Raw genomic sequence first — 25,724 nt, forward strand, 5'->3', positions numbered from 1 at the left:
TGAATAAATCCTACGTGATCTCAAACTTCCTATTGTACTTCAGTAATCTTTAGTTTCATGCTTCCTTTTTGATCTCTGTCTCACGCTGTGAAACCCAACATCCCATGTATCTGCTTTGGCCATCAGAGATCTGCATGTTTGGAGATGGTGCAGGAGGACACACTTTTACCTTCTGTACAAACTTCCTGCCAGTGTATTTTAGCCCTGCTGTGCACTGGGACATGAGGATGCTACACTCTGTAAAAATATTTATTAAACACTGGGTCCATGAAAAACTTGAAAAATAGCTAACTTGACCTTCATTGCACTGAAATCAATGCAAAATATCCATCAGCTCTTACTGCAGCAGGGTCTGGCTCACAGTTTACATTAATTAATACAGGATAAAAGAAATGCTTAGGAATTCAGTGACAAGTTTGTTATAGAATCATAGAACCGTGGAATCATTTAGGTTGGAAAAGACCTTTAAGGTCATTGAGTCCAACTGCTAACTGAACACTGCCAAGTCCACCACTAAACCATGTCCTTAAGTGCCATGTCTTTATGTCTTTTAAATACCTTCAGGAGTGGTGACGCAACCACTTCCCTGGACAGCCTGTTCCAATGCTTGACAACCCTTTCAGTGAATAAATTTTTCATAATATCCAGTTTAAAGCTCCCCTGGAGCAACTTGAGGTTGTTTCCTCTTGTCCTGTCACTTGTTACTTGGGGAGAGAGTGACACCCATCCAGCTACAACCTCCTTTCGGGTAGCTGTAGAGAGTGATAAGGTCTCCCCTGAGGCTCCTTTTCTCCAGGCTGAATGCCCCCAGCTCCCTCAGCCGCTCCTCACAGGACTTGTTCTCTAGACCCTTCATCAGCTTTGTTGCCTTTCTTTGGATGTGCTCCGGCATCTCAGTGTCTTGTAGTGAGGTGCTTATGTAGGTGAGCTTTACACTATTCATAGTTAAGATAGTTAGTGTTCATGCACTGAAAAAACCCCAAATCCTTTGCACTGACAAGAGACGGAGGTGTAACTGATGTAGTTACAAATTGTGCAGCAAAAGTGCAGAACAAAGCCTTGTAGGTTCATTGTGTCCGGCTGCTTTTTCTCATATACTGACAATCTTATGTGTCACCCACAGGATATCCTACAGGAGACTTCAGCTGCAGTACATTTCTAAATAAGACCTTAAGGAAACCTGTCAGTATTTTTCACTGTCTTACATTGTTTCTGTTTGGTTTTTAGTTTTAAAGAGGCTCCAAGTGTAATATGCATGGGGTTTTGTTATTGTTTCTTCTTGGATCAGTTGCAGAAGGTTTTTCTCATAGTTGAATGTATTTCTAATCTGATGTGACTCATAATAAAAGTGGATTAAGGATAAAGCACAGACCTAGACTGGTTAAAGAGAAGGAATAAAAATAGGTATACAGAATGTTGATTACCAGAACTACTGTGGAATTTGGAAACCCTTTATGTACTGTTGTGCTCTTAATTTTTCAACAAGGAATTTGCTTGAAAGATAAATCCTTTGCTTTAGCAAACCAGTGACAGTAGTGTTGCATGAAAACAGCAAGTAGCTGGTAGTAATGCCTTGAGATTCTGTGTGGAAATGGACCAACACAGCTTCTTAATCACGATGTCTCAGCAGGCATGAACACTGATAGGAGTGATTTCACTAACACATCCAGATGTCAGTAAAAAGGTTTAAGACCTCATCACAGAAGCCTGCAGAGAATTTGCTGCTTAGAAATCGATAGAAAGCCCCGAAATTACGGTACTGTTTCTTTTCCTGAATCAGGTTGTAGGCCTGTTCCCTTGCTGCTGTAAATTGCCTTCATGTTGTTGTGTTAGGTTGCTGAATGTTTGGAAGTCAGCACAGGGGGATGATGGCTTCCTTCATTGTTGTCCATAGGGTGGGACCTGGCAATCCCAACCCCCTGTGTCTGCATATATCACTGTAGTTCTGGTAGGGTAGGATGACTATGTAGTTGTGAGAAGCAGAAAGATATTCTTTGCTCCTTCCATCCTCATAATGGCAGAGAACAGTTCTTTGCCTGGGTAGACTTGGTTTTATTTTTGTTTGTAATTAACACTTGTGATCCAGGAGAGCTTAATGACATGGTATTAATTTATCTACCAATTCCCATCATTCATTAGATCCTGGAAAGTGGGAGCTAAAGTTAACCTCTTCTTCTAAGTGATACAATTCTTCCATCATTTAGTAACGATGTGGCTGCTCCTAGTATATATGTGATCTGCTTTTACATAATTAGTATATGCAAATGTAAACCTTCAGAGTCAGTGCTCTGATGGTGCACACCATGTTTACTGTACAGTACACTCAGGGTGCCTTGAGTATTGCCTCTAAGAAACGGACACAGTGACAACCCCACCTTTACAGCACCCCTGAGTAATGCTGAGGTGTCTTGGGTCTGTCCTTGGACCTGTGTGACAACACCAGGTTTTGATGTTACACCCCCATCTCCAGACATACCACCTGCATCCCACCAGACTTCAAGAAACAAGTAATTAACTTGGCCGAATGACAACTTGGGAACAAACATCACTCCAGAAAATAAACTTTTTTGCACCACAGAGGAACTTAATGCCCTACTCTAGTGCACATCTGAGGACCAGTCCTGGACCTGCGTTGTTTCCACAGTGGCAAGCAGAGGAGGTTGAGAAGTGGATGAGTGTGACTGTTCAGCCTGCTAATTCCCCAGTCCTGTAACCAGTCACAGCACATGTAGTAAGCCTTTGCTGGGCAGTGTTCATCCATTACAATATAGTAATATCTTCTGTTTCACTGTAGGGGCCAAGCCCCAGCAGCTTGGAGAGGCAGAATGCCACCCACAGCAGTCATTACACGTGAGCAAAGATTGGAGATCTTTATCAGGGTGCAGCCTTCCTTAAAATGCTGTGGCCTTGCTGCCTGTCCTGCCCACCTCCTGTTCACTTTCTTGCTCAGAGCTGGCACTGTTTTTGCAGGCTCAGAGCTGTATGACATACTGAGGTAAAATAACAGGGCACGTGGATAACTGTTTTGGGGGAACAGGGAATCATACAAACCAACAGTGTGATGCCCTGAATAAAAACCAAATATCTTAGCTCTCACATGCTTGCATGAAAATAACTCCTGTGGCATGGGAGTTAAATAAAACTCTTCCCTCTAAAGAAATCCCAGAACAAAACAGGGAAAGCTATTATCCTGGTTTTGTTTCTTTGCACGTTCCTTGGGTTTGGTTTCAGCTAGTGCATAAGGAAATAGAGGAAGGCCATGAAGAAGAAATCGTAGTGACTTGATATGTCAGTTCAGTTTATTTTCTTGAAGAACGACTTTAAAGACTTTTTTAATACATGCAAGGATATTTTTCAAAGCTTTCAGGTGCTGCCTTTTGTACAAGGATCTTGTCTCAGGATTTCTCTCTGCAGCCCTACAATGACAATGACGTTTCCTGCTATACTGCAGTTTTTTGTGCCACCATCAATTCTTGCAGGACCTAAAGTCAAGCCTTAGATCAGGCAGATTGTTTTTCAGCTTACTTAGGCAAGCCATTAGTCCAAATATTAACCGAGGAAAAAAAGTGTCACCTGTTGTTCTTACCAGAAGAGAGGCAGAATATGTTTCTATATATGCTTTTGCAATTAAGTGATTGCAGATTTAAGTACACATCACTATAGTTTTGACAATTAATTTCTAGCACTTCATTTTCAAAAAGGCCTTCAAAGATTATTAGCCAAACCAGAACGTAAATACCCAGAGGTGCCCTGTTTGTTTCTAAAGAGGATAACCAGCCTGGTTACCTAATGTGGCTTCTGCTTCCCTTCTTTTTCCGTAGGCAGGAGACCAGCATTTCCTTTGCTTATTTATATACATCAATATTGTTGATTTTTATTTTTATTTTGCAGTTACTGTGGCTAAAGAAAAGCCTATACTTAAGAGACAAAAAAGCATGGATTAACAATATTATCATTATTTTGTTGGCTTGATGTTTTTGCAATTTTTTTTTTTTTTTAAATTACCAGATAAAATAGAGGATCCAGTGCCAACATGTGAATCCAGGCAGTTCTGTAAATTCGTTTTGATGGAGGTTTCCACCCATGCAGCAGCAGCTGGCACAGCTTTACAGAGAGCATGAGTGGGCCTGCTAGAAGAAACTCAGGGAGCTTGCACAAGGGAGTTAGCTGAACTTCTATAAGAAAACTACATGCCACATCCAAGATACACTGTACTTTCTTATGATGGATACTAGTAAAGAATTTTTACCCATAATGGTTGCTGAATGATTTCACATGGAACGTCCATTTTTCTCCCGCACATATGAACCATTTCTGATAAAAAGTTGATAAATTTTGACTTTTTGATATTGACATCTGAGGCCCAGAAAAACAAAGTTGAGAACAGACTGAGATACTGGAAACTAAAGGGTTCTAGCACCTGTCAAATCCCCACATTTACTATATTAAAAATGAAGCACTGCCCTCACAAACCTTCTGCAAAATATTTGCTCTTACAATAAGGCAAAGGAAAGCAACCATAAAGAAAGGAAGAAAAAAATATTTTAGCAGCAGCAACATTCTCATTTCAGTTCTTGCCAGGACAAAAAAAAAAAAATAAATTGCCAGATGACTGAATGTGTGGGATTAACCTGAAACATATTTTCATATTTTTTAAATGAAATTCAAAATCACATTACGTACGAAGTAGAATTGACTACACAGCCTTGTTAAAAGTGCAAAGTAAAACAGAAGAGCTAAAAATGTTACCTTTCTTTTTGATAGGTTCATTAAAGGGCCAGACATAGCAGGGAAAAAAGGTAAAGTCATGCAAGCTGAGCATGTGCACTACCAGACATGTAATGAGTGTCAGAGGGATAATGGGGAAGGAGCTGCAGCCCTGCCTTGGTATCCCAGTTAATCTTCCCCTCGGCTGTACAAACATGGTACAATAGAGTGTCATAAAAAATTACTAAGGCAGAGAAGCTGGAAGAAGTTGGATAGTATGTTAAGACTCCTTAGTCCCTGCTGATGTACCTGACCTGTGTCTTGCTGATGGACATGGAAGAGCATCCCGTTGTTTCAGTGTGTGCTGGACAGGGCTCCCTTCTGCCTCCTCCGCTCTGCCTGAAGGACTGAAATCACAGCTTAGCCCTGTGCCAGCAAACAACCTGATATATCACCGAATTCAACTTTTGGCAGTTACTCCATGTGTTACTGCAGCTTTTGCTAAGAAAAACAGGTGATGTGTTCAGTCTCTGTATTCCTCACTAAGCCACATGGGAGAGACAGTCCACATGCACCTCATGAAGCATATGTATCTTTTGTGTCATTTTGTGTCAGTGCATGCCATTTTCACTTCGCGTAGAAGATGGACACTGGGTGTAGATCCTGTCTTCACCTTGCTCCCAAGACTGGCATTTTTAAATAGTGTGTGAATGTGCTCAGTTTGTACAAAAATAATTTAATGTAATTGTGACCTTATTAATGTAGTGCAATTTCAGCTGCTGTTCACCTCTTACTAATGACTGGTAAATAAAATGCTAATCTATTTTACAGCTTTTGTGTCGTAAAAGTTCAGGTATTAAGATAACTTAATTAGCACCTAATTTCCACACTGCAATGAATAGTTGCTCTACTCAGACATCTTTGCTGAGAGGAGTCCAATTGTAATGAAGCTGTTAGTGCCACTGTGGTTTGAGTGTGGTCCATGTTTCCCGTATTAACAGGTATTGTTACATTCATAATCTATGGATCCATATTTGACTTTCAGTAGAAAAGAGGAGCAGAACTGATTAAACTATGTAGAAAACAATTATGGCTTTTCTCCCTTGTGGTTGTCAGAGGAGAAAGGAATACTACAGTAAACATGAGAGGCAGCGTCTTCATGTGTGCTGTTCTCTAGATCTGGTGGCCGGAGACCATCCTGTATGCAAAGAAACATATGCTTGAGGAATCTGGAGATAAAACAGTTGCTAGCATTGTGTCTCATAAATCTGTCAGGATCACTCAGTCAACACTGGGGCAGCAGCTGATGCCATTTAACTTTAAGCATGTAAATTAGGAGTTATTCTTTTATAAGCTGTATTATCCTCTAGTGGTTTCTGTCTCTCCTTGCCAACTTCTAAACTAAAATGTAGTGAATACACCTTGGACAACTTTGGTTGCTCTGTCCGTGGAGAGATCCTCTACTGCAGATGCTGCCACTGATAAGGGTGTTAAGTAGAGGTCTTAGGGCTTCTTTGGAGAGATTTCTGGTTTCCAGTGCTCTCAAGGATCTGTTTTTGAGACCTTAACCATATTCTGTAACCTTCTTCCACATCCTGTTTTTTCTGAGAGAAATGGTGGTTCCTGGTCTGTGTGATTCTGTATGTACATGTACTCGTGTGTATAACAGCTAGTCTATCTATGGAAAGATACTGCCGTGCAATATTGCTTGATTCTAGTGTAAATATCTGTGTTTCCACAGAACATTCTAAAGACAGTATGCAACCTCTATGCTGTAACATTTGTGTTTCACTCCTTTGGCTCTTCCTGCCAGAGTAATTTCAGAATAATCCTTTTCTATTTGCCTCTGTTTTGAAAAGAATCCTTGCTATGGACCAAATGAGCCAGTGAGAAGGTTCCTGTGTCACTTATAGTTAGAATTTCCCTCTAATAAGGGCAAAGTGTTATAAATTTATTTAGTTCCACTATCCCTGGTAGCATGCATGGGATCTAAGCTGTTGCTCATCTTTTGAGTATCTGGGACCTAACTCGAAATTTAGGTGTCCAAATTATACAATTTTGTTAACAGGCCCTCCAACCTTCTATACAAACTCTCTACAGGAACTTTTATTTTTCTGATAGACATAGAAAATCAGGCCATGCTTTTTTACTTCTACAGATTCGGAGCTGTCTGGACATAAAACTTTTATACTACAGTAATAAATGTGTTGTTCTCAGCTCTAATAATGTTTTATATTTCAGTGAAAGTCTTTCTAAGCCTATGTTATTTTGAGGAATTGATGTCATATGATGATGAAATTAATAGCATTGTGAAGGTCTATTTACTTTTTGCATTGTTTACATCTATTGCATTGCAAAGCAAATGCTGGTAGGGCTGCTGTGCTCTGGAGTCTATTCTGAACAAATCTTCAGAAATGACAAATTATTAAATATAGTGTTTTTTCATAAATATAGAGCTAATAAAAACATTATTAATCAAAAATGCATACTTTCTTGTTTGAAAAAGAAACCCATTTGAAATCAAGAGAGCTTATTTGAAGATGCAAGAAATATGTAATACATTGCAAGATGTAACCCATCGTATGGATACCTGCTAAATGCTGTTTCATTGAGATCTGTCAAATTCTATTACTTGAAATATTTATGTTTTCTTAATTATGTATGGAATTGAAGAATTGTTTTTATCTCTTGAGGTCAGCTCAAGTTTTGCAGCTGTATCACAGTGGGATGTAGTTCATTAAATACCTGATTTTTCTGTATTTGCAGTAGATTGAATGCTGGTGTTGGCATTTTTTTCAAAATCTGATACTTCAGTTGCTGCTGTACAGAAATTTTGCTTTCATTATTCCTGGTTTTAATTTGCCTGACATGTGTACTGTGAATATTCTTTCTTCATTTTGTTTAGTTCACTCAAAATTGAGAAATCGGTTTGGGCTTACAAAATTCCCCCCAAAAAACAGAACACAAACAGAATGATTCTTTTTCTCTTCCAGACAGCAAATAAAACCAACTACAAGTGTATGAAGTCAGTATTGCAGAATAAAAACATCCAAAATACAAATAGGAACATACCTGCACAAATGCTTTCAAAAAGATTTAAATTTTACCTTCATTTTCTTTTGGGGCCCATGAATCATTTCAGAAATATGATTGCTATTGTGTGAATAGGAGCAAAGGGACTTCATTAATAGGCAGTATTTCCTTTATTCACTAAGTCAAACTTGAATGAAAACCATGTTATGGTACTTCTTTTTCTGATTCTTTCAACACAGTTAAGGTAATTTTATTTTACCAAGAGCTATTTAAAATGCTGCGGTATGCACATTTTAATTGAATTCTGATTTCTATCCAAATACAGCTTGATGCAAATCACAGTCAAAACAATCATTTTCATTATTATGAATATGTTCTTTGACGTTAAAAAATCATAAAATTCAGGATGTGCAATAAATGTATGGTGAGACAAAGTAGCTTTGAATATTATTAGATGTAGCACATCTTCCTAGGGAGCAGAAAGAATTACTGGATCTTGTGCTAAGTTATATTTAATTGCAGATAAATGTGTTCTTAATGGTTGTATCTTTAAATATTCTTTTAAAACAAACAAGCCTGAAAAATAAAAATGAAATCTCAGATTGAAGTTAAAGATACAAAGCTAGGTTTTCTACTAGTAGCTTTAAATCCCAGCTGAAATCTCAGTTGTGAATCAATCCATCTTCCCAACTTCACAGTAGATCAGCAAATATGTCATGGAGTCAGTTGCTTTATCTCAGGTCCTGGCTGCAGGCCTTTGAAAAATAGAGGGGGGCGGGGGGGGAAGGGGCACGGGGAGGAAAGAGAGAACGAGAGTGCATACCTCTGTGTACGTGTGTACATGTCTGTCTTGTGCTTAAGGGATTCTTATACATTTACATTTAGATTCAGTCTGCCATACTGTGTGTTTAAATGAGGCAGAAATGTAACTCATAGAGAGAAAAAGTTAATTTTACCAAACTTTGGTGGTTTGAAAGATAGGATATATTGTTAAAGCTTCCCTTATAATTGAGGGGGAGAGAAAGGCACCTGCAGAGAACTGTTCATCCCATTTGTTTTAGATGTCTGTCTTCAGGTGGGATGAATTATCTTCTGCGTGTGCCTTCTTTTTACACTCAATACAGAGCAAGTCTAGGGCAACTAGGTCACTAGCACAGCAAGCTCAGAGAAGTACCTAAAAATACTCCGTTTTTTATCACTGAGGAATGTGAGTTGGGTCTTCTTTATCTCTTCAGAATGTTGCGTCTTTAGGATAAGATTAAAGATTTCTTTAGTGATGAACAAGTTATTTTTGACTATCAAGTGATACCAGTATGTCCAGTGGGATACCAGTGGCACCAGTGATACCAGTGAGAATGCGAGCTTCAAGAATAACGTTTGCTACCACTGCTTTTGGGATAAAATGTGGAGAGTTGACAATACTGTTGGAATAAGAAAACATTTAGGATTAGATTTGGCTTCCCTTTCCTTTTTCAGGATCACAGGCAGATACTAAATAGAGTTAGAGCAGCATATATTTATGCAAGATCTTGTGTTAGCAATTTTTTATATATACAGAGGTCAACTGAGATTAATATGTATGACCCCTGCCAGCTGTTTTAGACCTCATAATGGCACTAGGCTCTGACTCATGGGGAATGAATTTGTCAGAGGTTTCTGGCAGGGTCTGAAATCACTGCTTGTAAAGAAGCAGCACTCGGCAACGCCTGGTTGAAGGTACACAGTCACAAAAGTTGAGCCAGAAGTTGCTGCAGTTTTAAGTACTGGAGGGGAAAAGGGACTGGTTGAGTGCCGACTCCCCAACTGCAAAGAACATCATTAATCATCTGTTAGTCTTCCTAGGAAGATACCTTTGGGTGTGGGCTGGCTGTATGAATGTGTAAATGCAAACATGAATCTACAATTTTTGAGCCCATTACCTCTCTACCTTCTGAATATTTACAGTTGTGTTTGTCTCACTGCTCAGCTGAAGCTTCTTTCTTTCCTCTCTTCCCTCACCCTGACCAAACCCACTCAGACATAATGATGACACTTGTGCCTGCAGATCTCCTCCCTGGACCTGCAGCTGTATTGCATGTAGTCACTGATTTCTGCATGCGTTCCTGCACCTCAGACTGTGTAATGATACTTGGTGGCTGTCTACTGCTCACATGTTCTAAGATACCATTTTCCCTTGTTGATAAGCAGATATAAAAGCAAAGAAAAAGTAAATAATCCCACATGTATTTAGAATTTGTTTTAAACTGTATTTTCTTGCTTAAAATAAACCTATATAAATGCAGATATAAAATGTCTAAATCTTACTGTGTTAAGGCCTAAACTTTATTTAATATATTGAATTTAAATAAAATGTAGTTCTCTGGACAGCAGAAGTAATGCAAGCTAATCTCTTAAGGCTTTGTACCTCATTGGTAGGCTGCACTGTGAAATGTGAGCTGCATTTGAAACTTTTCCCGGTGTTAAGGCATACAGTAATGTTCTCCCTCTGGATTGCCTGCCGACCAACGAGGATGAGGCTCATGCTGCTTCTCTTCTCCCAGGGAGGCATTAATACAGTCTTTCTTCCCTCCGTTTTCCTGCCTGTCTTCAGAAAACTAACAGAACTGAAATACCTTTGAGGCTTTTATCCTCAATTTAGCCAACAGGTTCAGTAGTCATTAGGGAAGCTCACAAATGGGAATATAGGCATAGAGCAAATTCACACCAGTGATGTTATTAAGTGCTTAAGTATTAAAAAGTAGATTTTGTGTATACATAGAAGTCTGTTTATGGAAGCACTACAACATGAAATTAGGCCTCAGTGTTGCCTGAGCTCTCATTCCACTGAAGTGTGGGATAAAGCTAGCAGTGACTTCAATGGGAATAGAGTATTGAGAGCTTTCAGAAATTCCCATCTAGTCATATTTTTATTTCTCACAGAGTTGTGAGTATTGCAGATAGTAGAATTTAAACACAGAAAGAAAGTCAGAGTCATAGGAAGTCGGGAATTTCTCTTACTGAAAAAGAGAAAAGGAGTGTCTCTTCTTGAAAATAACAACAGCCAAAAGAAGTTAATGAAAGCAAGAGCATGGAGAGATTTTGTGCCATTAAGAATAGACATTAGGTGTGCATATCTAAACTTGCCAGTAAAGGCATTTAATGTGTAATTCTCATCTGAAAGAAGAACATATGCATAACATATCACAGATGACAGACTGCATGGGAGAAGTAGAAAAGTAAATCCCATTTTGGACATTAGACTGAGATTTATATTTCTGTAGAAACACCATGAGTCTATAAGGTTTGTTTAGCATTGTGCAATGGCTCTGAATCCAAAACAATTGCATCTAGAAACTGAGTAATTTTTGTACATTCAAATACTGTTTCTGGTTCACACATACTGCATTTACAACACAAATAAAACATTATAGCTCAGTGTGCCCTATTTCATTGTTTTCAAGAAAAGTTCCCAGCCCATTCTTATTCAGCCCCACAAATTTGTCCCCACAAATAACCTGTTGTTTAAATGGTATAATTATTAATTAGCTGTCTTCTCAAAGTTAAGCTTGAAAAGCTTCAGATTCGGATACACCAAAAATCGAAACCTGAGGAAATACAGACGTGTCCAGACCTTAAGTCTTACTTCTTTGTCTTACAGCTTTGAGGCATCTTTTACTTGGATAAACAAACTGCACAAAAAGTGATGGAGGAGCTAGTTAATAGAAATGCAGAAGTGAGAGGGTGTATAACACAGTAAGAAAAGCTAAGGTGGGATTCTTTCTTTGTCCCTCTTTGGGAATGGATGATGGAACCCAATTTAACTGAAAAATAGTGTTTCTATAGAGGTCTTGTAAGGATTTATTTACACAATAAATTCACTTGCAAAAGTTCAGGTGGTAGAAGGCCTGATTCAGACTATTTCTGTAGGGTACTTGATTGCATCTAATGTGAGACAAATGGTTTCATAAGTTTTGAGCAATGCTGAGACACTTCTGTGTTCGACCACATGCCCTGGAATATAATGACATTGCTACCATCGCTTCCAGTGTGCAGAACTTGGCCCTGAATGAAACTGAATAGAAACTATCATTAAATTAACTGAATGTTTCTAAGGCTATGAATCCAAATAGAATTTAAGAAATCTATAATCAAAAAGATGGTTTCTTACCTAGTATAAGTTGCCCTCTGAGGAACTTCACACAAGTACTATCAGAAGAAAGACAGCAAACTGAATGACTGATTTGGCTTGTTCCAGCAGTTCCCGCCAACACATACAAACCAACAATCACAAGGGTTCCTTCTTGGCTCTTATTACTCAACTTAGATTAGACGGAAGAGCAAAGTCACATGTGTAGAATGTGCTGTGGATAATGATTTGGACAAGCAGTGGCTGTTTGTCCTCTCCTCTGATTATTATCTGTTGACACACTAAAATAACTCACTCGGATGTGATCTGCACCAAAGGATCTTGGCATCAGTCCTCTCTTGGTCTGAATAGCAGTCCACTGGGGAAAAGGCTGGTTCAGAATGAAGGAACCAAAGATAATAATAGCATTTCATATCTTAATTTTAGTCTTCACCTTGAAGGCTTTTAACAGGGACCAAAATAAAGCTAAGGTCCTAATTTATATCCTTGCATCTCTCCATCTTTTCACTTGATGTCTTCATGAGGTTCACAACTGTTATACGTCTTTCTTCTCCTTAGTTACTTGATCTTAAAAAATGCTGAGAATTGTGGCTCAGATCTAGCAACAAATGTAAGCGTGTTTAATCCTGGGAGCAGATTACTCAATGTCCTTTATGTTTTGCAAGCCTGTGGTCTCTCTACTCTAAGCTGTAGTCCACTTTCAGGAGCTTTTTTTTTGCCTTGTGACTGGAGTCTTCTCAACTTGACTGTTCTCTCCCATTCTTCAACTAAACTATTTTTGTCCATTTCTCTGTGCAGCTCATTCCCCTTTCTAGCCTTCAGTAGGGGTAGCTACTACTTACCCACAGTTTGTCTTACACTTCTCATGACTTTTTTTTGTATGCTATATTCTGCTAAATCAGCATATTTTTCTGAGGCCTGAATCTTTGCCCATTAACAGAGCTATATCTGTCTTCCTGCTAGGCAATATTCCTAACATAATTTACTGCTCTTCACATTTTCTGTGAAATCCTTTGCTAAAATTCACATATTTTATTCAGTGAAAAATACGTGCTGATGCTTCACCTCTGTCCTTATATAGCTTATATCTCAGTTGGAAGGGCTGCCTCAGTCCAAGTCCCTGTATACAGGTCAAGTGAGCTCCATCTTAAAAACAGTGTATTCAGTGCTACTGCTGGTACTACCCAGGGATTGTAACAAAGCTGTTTACCAACCTTTCTGTAATCTGGACATGATTTGGCTGTGCCAAGTTCATGTCTGTTTGCTCCCAGAACTCTGTCCTCTAGCTTGGGTGGTTCTCTTTCTTTGGAATTAACTCCTTGGTGTATTCATAGAAAATTATCAGATTACATACTGATAAACTGACCCTTACTAATAGGAAGATGTTCTGAGTTATTTTGTTCCCTGTTCCCTTCTGGAATGCAGAGCCAGAACACTGGTCTCCAGTTTTAGCGCATGAATGCTATACTGCTGTACAAGCAGTAGCAGTGCATTCAGAGTGGTTGAAAACTAATAGAGAGGACAGATAAATGCATTTTTAGCGCTGTTATTATAATGCTTTTCTGAGTGACAATAAGTTGTTTTGTGAGCAGTGAACCAACAAAGATTGGTTTCTTAAAGGTTCTCAGTCTTTATGGTGATAGCCAGTATGAATTCCCTGATGTCTGATAAGGGCGCTCTCATTCTGGAGACTTTTTTTGAGTGGTGTCATTGACAGAGTCCATTTTTCTAGCTAGCCTCCTGTTTTCTCTTAACTTGTAGAAATACTGTATCTTGCAGCCTCTCTTCCGCTCTCATATTAGTTGAATTAGCTTGAAGGTTAAAAATCCAATAGTGGGGATTGAGAAGCAGACATGTATTCTTAGTGTGTTCACATGGGAAACCACCTCTAAATCTTTGTTTGCCTGGAAATGTGCTGACTCGATATAAGATCCCATTGTATATTGAATGTTATTATGCATGTTTCAAGATTAGTATAATTATTAAATTACAGCTTACCAAGTGCCAGTCTCACATGCTTAAAAATACTAAGATAGTTTGACAAAAAATATATATGACTAAATAATTTATGTGGAAACCATTTAAAGGCCAGTCTCATGCCTGTATAAAGTACTAGCTCAGTCTTTTTACCATGGTTCCTTACAGAAAATTGAGATGATGTTGATATTCTGGAAAATTCAGGTATGTACAACCCATTGAGGTGGCTGTGTCAGAGCTCTAAAGCTTTACACCTTGGATTTTATGTTGTCTTAAGTGGAAGAAAATGGGCAAGGACATTTGACTTCTATGATTTACTGTGTATTAAATACTTAGAAGAATTCTCCATCAGAGTGTGTCTCACCTTCCAACACCCATTTTTTAACCTTTTAAGAGCCTTACTTTTCGACCCTGAATCAAGACAACACTCAGGCATGTACTTCCATCCCATTGACTTCAACAGCATTCAGCTTTTTTGTGTCCATGCATGTACACTGTAATCAAAGGTCTGACTGCAAAGTTGCGTGAACTGGTTGCCTAAAGGTGAAAATCTGCTTTCAAGATGCACCGTCAATTCTTCATACTCAGGAGATCAGAGTGCGCAGCTACATGCCAGCAACTAGAGCTAAGGGGGCTTTCGGCAAACATTTCATGTCACTGCAGGGTGAAACGTGGCCAATATTTGGTATTGTTAACCTCTGGTTGTGTGTTGTTTTTTTTTTTTCCATGGAGAGGGACATTGTGATTTAAGAATGAATAAGGCTAACATAAACAGTACAATAAAGAAACAAATACTATTTTAGGGTGGAAAGACTTTGAGGAATCTTTCTCTTATACTGAAGCCTATTTACACTCCATCGGTGTATTATCACTATTCCCATTGTGGTTGCTGGTCACTGTGTGTGGATGTTGAGTTGAAAGACTGATCTCACTATCTCTCTCAGTTCTGAACAAAGGCTCCATTTTTTGAGTCTTCAAGACCTTTCTCTTGTTTCTGCCATGGTAGCTGGAATGATTTCAGCAGAAGTAGGGTGCTGCAAAGTAATGAACTGATGCATTAGAGCTGTAATACTGACAATGGCCTTTCAAATAATGCCGTTGTGATGGACTTACAATATGGACAAATGCAGGTTATTTATCTCAGGGTAGTTATTCTGCGAGAGGAGTTCCTGCAGAACTTATAAGCAAGTTTTAGACCAGAAGAAACTGCTAGATTTATTCTGGTGTTCTTCATTAAGCAGACTGTAATATTTCACCAAAATGACTACTTCATTGCAGTGACACATTTCTGATTAAGTTTAGAATGAATTTTTGTTTCATTACTTAAAAATTCTATTTTTAAACACTTAAACTTGCTAGAATCCATTGTTAAGTTATTCCACTGGTTCAAAGTTTAATTTGATCTCATTTTCAGTTTGAATTTGTCTAGACTTGTCTGAACTGTAGCAACTTGCTGTGCCTCAAGTATAAATATTTGCAATAATGGCAATGGGAACTGAAGATATGTACTGGCTAAGAAAATTTTCAATATGTGAATTTGCTCTAGTGTGAAAGACTACTCCCAGGTTTTTAAGGCAGTAAGACAAACGTGTGCTTTAGGTCAGTTTTATAGTTTTGTCATCTATGAGACTGACTAGAATTCAGATTTTTCAAGATAACTTTGTATTTTATTACTAAACATCAAAATAAGATGTGACATGAAGTCAAATACCCCTGCTATACCTATGTGAGGTATATTCCAGGATGATTTCCAGACTCAGAGAAGCTTATGACCTACACGGTCATAACACAGCTGCTTTGCCAAAAGTACATACTTTGCTCTATATCTTGGACCTTGTCTCATTCCACATGGTGAGTTACAAGGGGGTGAATCTTGTGAATTCCCTGAGAGCCCATGTGCCAGTGGAAGAGACGGTCTCTGCTCAGCAATGCTGCAGGGTGGGTCAAGTCATGATAATGACTCAGGGAAACAATTGTGCTGATAATTTTATTAACTGACAACTTTAGGAAGTGAATGCAGACAATTTGGCAATGATAACCTTCCACGAGTGAATAAAGAGACTTCCCCTGGCGAGACTATTTTCCTGACAACCTGTCAACGATCAACTGACTGCAATTCCTACAGAACCTATATACATTAATATATTTAAGAAAGAGAGAGAGAGCAGAAAGAGGAAGGAGAAAAGAGACAAGGAGGGGATAGGAAAAGGGGAATCACCACCCTTGGATCTGTCATTGTTGTAGAGTAGCAAGCTTGGTCTGTGGGTGGTGGGTCAACAAAGACACATGTGGGGTGTTGTCTCTTTCTTACGCAGGCACAGTAGGTTGTTCCAGAAGGTTCTCATTTTCTCTGGCTTGTACCTGCACAGTTAGGCAAGTTCTCTCTCTGGGCAACAACAGGAGGGAGGGGGAGAGAAACACCCTGCTGCCTCACCTCCACAGAGTTCTCGGCTTCTCCCCCACAGAGTGTCCCACTCAAGTTGGTTGAGACATCCTCTTTATGAGCAGTTTATTTTTTACAAACAGTTTGTGACAGGCCCTCCAGGGAAGGTTGTTGTTATGAATAAAATTTCTCCCCCTGCCGCTTTGCTGGGTCTGTTCCTTTTCATTTGGGAGAACTGTAGAATTAGCTATTTTCCAGCTGGTAAAAGGGGTCCTTTATCTTCTGTCTTCCACCTGCTAAGCTGTGTTGTGTTCCCTCCAACTTCTGCTCCCCTCTGATCTCCTTACTGCTGAAGAAAGTCTCACATAAAATTTTGGAAGTGTGGACCCTTATGATTCATGCCTAGCAGTCCCCAGAAACCTGGATTGCTGTGGGACGGCAGTAGATCTACAGTCGTTTAAGCCAGGGGCTCTGGAGGACATGATTTTATGTGTAAAGTCAGTTTGTGTTTTTTTTTCCTTGTCTCATGAACAGAGCTCTTTAAGTTTGATTTGGGGAGTATCTGCATAGAACCTCTGCAGCATGGTTGTCCTTCAGATTTGGTGTGGCTTCATGAGTCATGGTTAGCCCCACGCATAACCACTGTGTAAGCCGCTAGCTCTTGCTTAACAGAAACTTGGGGTTGTAGTGGAGTATAGGATGTCATTCTGGAAAAAGTACACCATGAACTTAACTGGAAATTGTATTAATCTATTAATGGTTTTAATGAAGCTTTCAAAGATCAAGATAATACTCCAGAAAGCTTGAGAATCCTGCAGATTTTGTAAAGAGTAAATATCAAATACTTTCTTGGAAAAAAAAAGAGTAGATTGTGGATATGGCAAGCTTCCTGGTGGGAGAATATTTCCAGCGTTGCCTAACATGCCAGTGACACACTGAAACTTTGGCAGAGATCTCTCTGTGTGCAATGTTAAATATTTTGCTGGAGAATGCTAGCATGTTTTGTCAGTTAGTGATTACAGGAGAAATGCTGATGAAATAGTGTGCCAGAAAGGATGAAAAATAGAAAGTGATATCATCTTGTTTACACAGAGATTCAGTAGAACATAGACTTGCAGAGGGTTCAAAGGCACATACATGCGCAGATGTTTCCTGAAGCCTCCTTACAGCTATTTTTTTTTTGTCCTCGTTGAAGAATGTCCCACTGAAATGAAGTAGAGTTGGTAACACCTTTGGATTCATCTCACTCAATGATTTAAGCAGTGTGTATGTGAAATGGGTCATCTGGGTTCTGTCTGTAGGCAATAAACAATGACATTCTTATCCTGAGAAGGCTTTACCTCACCTCAAACTGATGTTAAGGTGAGGTAATATTAATCCCCTCTGTTTTCCTGTTTTTTTTGGCTAACTTTAAGACTCTCCCATGGGACTGGTTTTGCGCAACAGAAGTCTGCATCCCCCTAACTATTAGCATTTCAGAGCATGCTCTCTGTTTCTTAGTTTCCATTAAATTAAAAACTTTGGTTAGGACATTTCCTTGATCTGTCTTCGTCCTTCGTTTCCTTATTTTATTTACTCTAGTCCCTAGGGAGAATATATTAGTTTACATTACTTTTTCGACTTAATTTCTGTCTCTTTGTGAATTAATATGCTAGGTCATTTGTTGCTTTGAAGAGTTTGTAGCACATGCTAATGTTGCACAACTGGGACCAAAAATGGCCAAGATGGAGGACAGTATGGAAAACCTGAAAGTTACCATAAACTGCCAATTTCTCTGTGTCTTGTTGCTAGAAAGAAGTTAATATATTTAATGTATGATAGAAAAGTCTTTGAAAGGACAAAGAGGATGGATGACAAACAGAGAGATGGGAATCAAAAAAATTTACTGAGAGCCTGCTTCCCCCCACCCAAATAATTTTAATAGCCTGGATTAAATTAGTCTTTCCTTGTAATTTAGCAGAAGTGACTCTGGTGCCTTAACTCTTGCACAGCACATGTCAGAGAAAATCATGCAGCAAAAGTGGGTTAATATGAGTGGTGTCAGAGGCTGCACAGTGGAATGAAGAGACTCAAGAACGTGTGATCATGAATGACCTCACTGCCTTTTTCCTTTAAAAATTGTAGCTCCTGGTTGTGCAGGAACTTCCTCAAATAGATAATAATTTTTGTGTGGCAGTAGATAAGAATATGAGAGATGTATATTGTCAAATAAAATTTATCTAACTGAATTTGGTGCACTGCTTACTTGAGGTTAAATAAAAAGTGAAGTCATCCTGAAGAACTATAATGTTTTCTTTCTGTAATGACATTAAATTAGGCTGTATATGTTGTATGTGTTTTGAAATATTTTGAGACAGTTTGGAAAAGTCCAGTGTCATTTTTAATGTATTCCTACTTGTGAAAACAACAACATTAAGCTGAATGAATAATGAAGGGGGAAAAAAACAAAACACGATCATCACTTTTCAGTAATCCACTATTATAATTTCATTAATCAGATGCATCAGTTGAGAAATGTTAACTGTCCAGTTCTCTTCAGTTCTGATGTTGTCATGTAGATACTGAAATATAAAATAGGAGCAAAATAATGGACAAAGTACATGTCAGTATAATACTTAGATGTCAACCTTATGGATTTTTTTTAATATTACATGTTTATACAAAAGCTGATCTTAGAAATATTATAGATGTCTTGGGAAAAATGAACCAGTTCTATTTTCTGTATTCTTGTGCATTATAAATAGGTTGGACTAATTGATGAGTCAAAGCAAATAAATTAATGGTCCTTTTTATTGATAAAGAAAAAAATGTGATAATAATAACTAAGCAAATAAACAGAAATGTTTTTGGAGAGCATATGATGAAAAGTAAGAACAACCCTCAGATCTGGAGTTTCAGCAGCTGGAACCTTCTTTTACTTAATAGCATCATTATCGTGCTGGGTTTTTTTTGTGTTTGGTTTGTTTGTTTGTTTGTTTTTCTTCCAGCTCTGTCTATTTTATGTTTTCCTTTTTATTCCATTCTGTTTATCTTGCCCTTGTTTTCACCATCCTCATCCATTCATTCTTTGTGTCCATTTCTCACCCACTCCTGTATTTCCTTCACTTCCTCACAAGAACTGCACTGTAATGTCAATGGATGCAACGCAGTTGCATAAAAGTCGTTCTTAGTATCTCTTTTTTTTTCCCCAAGGAGAATGAACTGACCTTTCATTTATAGTTGTCTGACTTAGTTGCTGGTCTGCTACTGTTCTGTAGCACAGATAAATTTCTTTTCAAGTACTAATGATAATAGCAAGTGGTAACGTTTGGCAGAAGGTCCAGGAGGTCAGGAGGCAATGAGCTGGGGAGGGAGGAACAGCCTGTGCTGCATCTGGGCTTGGCAAGAGAAAAGCAGCATCGGGAGCAGAGCAGGAGCGGAGGGGCGCTCCTTTACATGTGGTTGCACAGGAGATGTATGTTAGAAACTGTCGGCAGTTTGAGATGCCACCTCCAGCCAGCATCAGGACATGGGGGGATCTCTGCTGGGCAGAGGATTTGCTTCTACAGCCCATTTCCTACAGTCAGATATCTGTGTGCTAGGAAATTCACTGAAGGTAGGTTTGGTTTAAAATACTTGAAGTTCACTAAATGGCTGCTGCAGCAACACTTCTTCTGCAAGTAGTAGATGTGCCTTTTGACATTATTCAGTGACACTGCAGCCGTTCAATTCTCTTTCCTTTTGCATAAAGGAGGGGAGATTTCAGTGCTTCAGGGATGGATGTGAACATTTCTTTGTCTTACCCTTATTGATTTCCTGTTATAACTTGGAGCATAATAGTGATAATAGCTTGAGCACACTGTTTTTCTCAGCAATAAACCATGTGATAAACTACTGGTTCTTTTGTCTCTTAATTTGCCCTGTTGGCAGCCACATTAAGGCTTTTTACATAGTAGAGTGATAGTTTTATTACTTTATTCAATTAAAACAGCAGACAACCTTAATGAAGGATGGAGGTACAAATGTAGTTCACATCTGATGCCCAGAAAATCTGGTGTCTGGAACTGGCTATTGATTATTACACATAGAGAATCAGCTTTGGGTCTCTGCTTGGTCATTCCAGCTCTTTTGACTAGAGAGGAAACCCAGACATTTAATTTAGACTGGGTAGGTAGCTTCAGATGGCTTATCCCAGCTAGTAAGCCCATTTCTCCTTGACTGCAAGGACTGCATTTGTATATAACAAATGTCATTTTGGACTACCTTGATTATGCATTGCCACCAGTGTAAGTATAGAGCTCAGGATAGCTGGGTAATCTTGCCCAAGGAGCTGCATAAATGCTTTGATAGTTAGTTCATCCTAAGATTTGTGCTGCTTCACCTGTACTCTTACAGCTATCCAGATTTAGGTAGTTTAAAGATAATGCAGTGGTTTCCATGAGCTGCCATTGCTGAAGACCATCATATAGTCATGTCCATGTTCTTCAGGCTCTGAGATGAGATCCATCTGGAAGATACTGCTTATGTACTATCTCATCTCTGGAAGTTTGTGACACCTGGCTTGTATCCATGTAAACTTTAATCATGACTTTGAAGCTAGTACAATGTAAAAACTGAGTAGAATTGGCTATGTCATCAGTTATTCCATCTCACCCTCCAGGATGTACTTTTTAATATGACATTTTAATACAGAGATTTTTTTTTAAATGCAGGCTGCTGTGCTGGAAGCTGTAACAGCTACCTTTTTGTACAAGTTCATAAAGAAATAGGGTCTTTAATAAATAACTTTTCTTTTGGGTTTGTTAAATGAGACTGATGATACGTAGCATATTTCACGTTTAATACATATATTACATTAGCTAATTAGTTGCCCTCAAACTGCTTGTAAGTTGGTGACTACAGAAAGAGAACAGAGGCCAAATACCTTGCTTAAGGCCATAAAGGGAGTCAGTGCCTAATGCAAAGTAGTTCCTGGCTTTCCTGATCTTGCACACAGAGAGGTTATTTTCAGTTGCGCAAAGACTGCAATAACACAAGGGTCAGACGAAGGATTGTAAAAATCAGAGGAAATCTAGAGACATTTTCTGTGCTACAGTCTTCCAACTTTCAGTAATCAATACTGTAGAGACTTGCTGAGCCATAGTTTGCATCCAAACCATCATATTTTACAGCTTGTGATGAATCCATCCTTTATAAATGTCTGATCCTTTTTTGAACTCATTTAAACTGTTAGCCTCTTCCATATTCTGTAACAGTGAACTCCATGGGGTAATTACATGCTGTATGGAAACTATTTGATTTTTCTGTCTGTAAGCGTGCTGCTTGTATTCCACAATATCCATTTTCTTCACTTGATGTGACTTCCATCCTGTCCCTGTGCAGAGGGTATGAGGTGTTGCAGAGTGGGGCTTGGGGTGCCTGGCTGTGCCTGTGCACGTGGTAACCATCCTTCTGCCTCTTGTGAGACAAACAGCACAACTGGAGTGACTGGCCTCTCTAAATGAGGTTCACTGGCTATAGGAAAGTAAAGGAATATCTTTTTCATTTTAACCTCAATCCAACCATTGCTTGGCCTGCTTTCTTTTGGCAGAAAAAGCTGTCAGTGGCATTTCTGCTCACTTTCTGGAAGGAAAGTGTGTTCAGTGAAGTGTCTGACTTTCCCCACAACCTCTGTGTTGAAAACAAACCTTTTCAGCCTAGGAATTGAAAAGCGTTTAATTCTTAAAACCATCAGACAGTTGTTTCAGTTAGTTTTAATTAAACCCCTTAAACCTACTTACTCCTGCTAATTAAAAAAGAGAAAATTTAAGTCACATGTAAACAATCTTTAATACACAGCCAATTGTACTTTTTATGGTGGATAGTGATAGTACACAAGATGAGGATTAATATCCGTTGAGATCTGAATGGTTTCTGTTGTTTCTTTTTAATACCAGATTATGGGGTGTGTGTCTGGTGGTGTGTTTTAATGCTGGACTGGTTTCTTTCCCTTAGCCTCCAAGAGACAAGGAAGCAGGGAGGAATCTGTGTTCTTTGTTAAAGACAAAGACACTGTGACTTTGGTGCATCCCACAGAGCTGGTGCACGTCCTTGTGTGGTAACGGGTCCCTCCAGCAGGACAGGGACTTTGCAAGTGCAGCAGCATTGTCTCTGCAGGACAGTGTCCTCCCAGGTCTGCCAACATTGCTCCAAATTGCTCAAGAGCACTAAAAGGAAATTTTCAAGGTCTTTCCTTGTTTACTTTCTTGGCAGAGTTCCCTTTTGTCCGAGGATGACATGTTTCCTGATTCCTCTTGACTGTTCATAGGAGACCTTTCCCCATGCCTTTCCGTAGCAGCTATACACAATATCTATGTGGCTCAGCTTGTGCTTTTCAGGATAGAAGATTTTGCTTTTCTCTCCTCCTTGTAGAAATAGGAGGAGAAGCGGCAGGTGCTTCATCTCTTTACTCTACTGGGCAGCTAGCCAGCCATTCGTGAAGAATGTTTCACCTTTGAAAAGATCTAACAGTGGAGGGAAAAATGTCATCATGAGACTTTCCAAGTGGTTTTGGACCACCACTGGGCTCACAGATGAGGATCTCAAATAAACTCTACAGGCATAAAAAGCCTGCTGAAAACTCATGTAACTTTTAATAGAAAATAAGAAGAAAAAAAAATTTTCTATTTAGAACATCTCTACACTAAAAAGCTGCATGCCTGTTGTATTTTATATGGGATAGGTCAAAACACTAATGGAAAGTTTAGCACCATCTAATAAATCCTGTGGCTTTTTAGAGTAATTTCTCGTGAACTCCTAACTTTTCTATAAATCCTAGATGTGGAATACCTGTTCTGTAGGACTGCTCTGCTACAGCCTGGCTTGCTTTGTTATGGTGCAGTGATTATCCATGGTGCTATCTCATGGCATCTGCCCCAGTAACTTTTTCCCTACCCCAAAGACTAAATTCTGCCTTAAGACGATGATTCTTAATGAGATAATTGATGATCTTGTCTTGGGATAGAGCTTGGCCTCAGGAGATACTGCTTTGTCAAGCTCCCAGCTGGGAGGAGCAGCTCTGGTGTTGGTGAGGGATGGCTCCACACCCACCAGAAATAGCAGCAAAAGCCCAGGAATGTTGTTTGTGTCTGTAAAACTCCTTGTGCTCAAGACTCACAGGGCCACCCTGGAAGAAGCAAACAAGATAAATAAACCAGCTAACTCCATCTTTGCCTTGGGAAGCCAAGATGCTTCAGCAGCTTCTGTTTCCTCGTTGAGGACCTGTGTATTAATTAAGGTCCCATGAACTCTCACCTCCTGCGATACATGGCTAGCACTGCAGCCATCGTGATGCTCTAGCTCATGAGAGCAGTGAGTGGGTCCTTATTGGGTACCCTGCTCTCCCCGGTACCGGTCCCCTGCAGAGGCAGTGTGGGGAGGCAGGGAGGGGTTGGGACTGCCCAAAGTGGCCAGTTGACTGCCCAAATTGGTCGTCTCTCTGCACCAGGAGCCAGGGGGTGAGATGAACCACTTGTCCTCCTGAACACCAAAACTAAGGTGGTTACCCAAGTGTGTGGGAAGTGGTAGGCTGTGTGGGCACTGCTTCTCTCTCCAGCATCTCAGGAACAGCAAAATCTTGCTGTAGTTTTATGCTGTGGAGTAAAACCTTTTACTTTTTTGTCATGAAGAACTGAAGTACAGAAGGTTGTTTATACAGGTAAGGCCCTGAGTAATTTCCATTTTACACTAGTGGAAATAAAGCATTCCAGCCTTGTTTGAGCATTTGTGTCCCACCACTGACAGCATTAACTCTCACTGATGTTTGTTTCTTTCCCTGCAGTACAGAAAGGGGTCAGGATTTTCTAGTGCCAAACCATGCAATTCAGGCAGACTTTCTGTCTGTCACAACAGTAGTCTTTTTCTTGTGCTCAAATGATGTTTGACATGATCAAACTTCATTTATATATTGAAGTTTTTATGAAGTGTCATCTTTGAAGAAAGTACCTCCAGACACTGAAATCACTGCAGATAGCAGCTGGGCACTCCAGTGAGGGAGTCTGCCAGCCCTTCATTTCCAGCACAACGTTCAGAGAAAGCTGGTGCAGCGAGTAAAATGCGGCTCTGTTCGAGGAGATGCACCCAGGAGGCTGTTAGCTATATCGCAGCATTCAAAGCTTCCCCAGTGATGGTGCTTTATCTCTCTTGTGCAGTAATACAGCAGAGCTAAAAAAATGACTACATAACCTAGTGTCATGTGAATCTCTTTCTTTCTTTTTTACTTCTGGGTACGAATCAAGCAGCATAAATTTGTCTTCTCAGAGTAATAAAGGACCTGTGATATTTTAAATTTACAGCTTGAAGAATTTTAACAGAAAGCAAATATTGCAGTAACCTGATCTGTAAAAGAGGAGTTCTTCACCCTGACTTTTCTCATGTTCTTTTTTATCGATGTGGAGGGTTTTTTTCTTAGTTATAGTGATCATTTACAGATTTGAAACTGCTTCCAAGAGAGCATGAAGCAGTCTTGAACACCTCCTCCTGCCTCCTTTTCCTGTTGATTTTAGTACTAGCTTTCCAGTCACCTCATTTAAGTATATGGCATTTTCTGTAGTCAGATGTGCCTCCCAAACATCAACTAGATCACTTTTCTTGCATGGCTGCAAGGAAGGTAAGGAAACATTGCTCCCAACACTTCAGAAAAAAGTGTTACCTTCAAAAAATCAAGATAAAAAGTCTCCCGGCCAGTGTGCAGGTCGTAGAAAGCCTGTGACTTTGCTAGAGTTCAGGTTGGTGGCAAAGCAGGGCTTTGATGTCAGAAGTACTACACTCATCTGTTGAGCATGAGGTCTATACAGCTGACTCTTGGCTTACACTTTGCAATAGCTAAACCTGCTCCTCACATATTTGCAGTGCAGAGCTATGGCCTCTGCCCCTTGCCAGGACTCTGTTAGTCAAATGCAGCTTGATCTGTGGTCTCTGCACCTAGCTCTCCCTGCTCAGGGAATGAGAATCACAGTCACAGAATCACAAAATCATTGAGGTTGGAAAAGACCCTTGGGATCATTGAGTCCAACCATCTGCCCTACTCTACAAAGTTCTCCCCTATACCATATCCCCCAGCATCTCTTCTAAACAACCCTTAAACACACACAGGGATGGTGACTCCACCACCTCCCTGGGCAGCCTATTCCACTGTCTGACCATTCTTTCTGTGAAAAACTTTTTCCTAATGACCAGTCTGAACCTTCCCTATTGGAGTTTAAGGCCGTTCCCTCTTGTTCTGTCACTAATTACCTGTGAGAAGAGACCAGCAATGTCCTTTCAGGTAGTTGTAGAGAGTGATGAGCTTAGCCTTCTCCTCAAAGTAAACAGTCTCAGCTCCCTAAATCTCTCCTCATTGGAGAACAAATCTTCACATGCCCTTCACCAGCTTCGTTGCCCTCCTCTGCACTCGCTCCAGCACCTTGATATCTCTCTCGCATTGAGGTGCCCAAAACTGGACACAATACTCCAGGTGTGGCCTCACCATTGCAGAGCACA

General features: G+C 39.6%; 1 protein-coding gene across 4 annotated transcripts in view; it reads left to right on the plus strand.

Annotated features, from left to right (window-relative positions):
• The window catches only part of PDGFD (platelet derived growth factor D), a 147,257-nt gene that overhangs the window by 9,280 nt on the left and 112,253 nt on the right, over positions 1-25,724 (plus strand). For 2 of the 4 annotated variants that reach the window (XM_074916384.1, XM_074916415.1), the window contains exon 1: positions 19,673-19,821. The exons of the other annotated variants lie outside the window; for them this stretch is intronic. In XM_074916384.1, coding sequence (XP_074772485.1) covers positions 19,683-19,821 — 139 coding nt within the window. In that variant the 5' untranslated portion in view covers positions 19,673-19,682. Of the gene's footprint in view, positions 1-19,672; positions 19,822-25,724 lie in introns of those variants that run through there. 4 annotated transcript variants of the gene reach the window in all.

Source organism: Athene noctua, chromosome 1, assembly GCF_965140245.1.
Source record: "Athene noctua chromosome 1, bAthNoc1.hap1.1, whole genome shotgun sequence".
Classification (NCBI taxonomy): domain Eukaryota; kingdom Metazoa; phylum Chordata; class Aves; order Strigiformes; family Strigidae; genus Athene; species Athene noctua.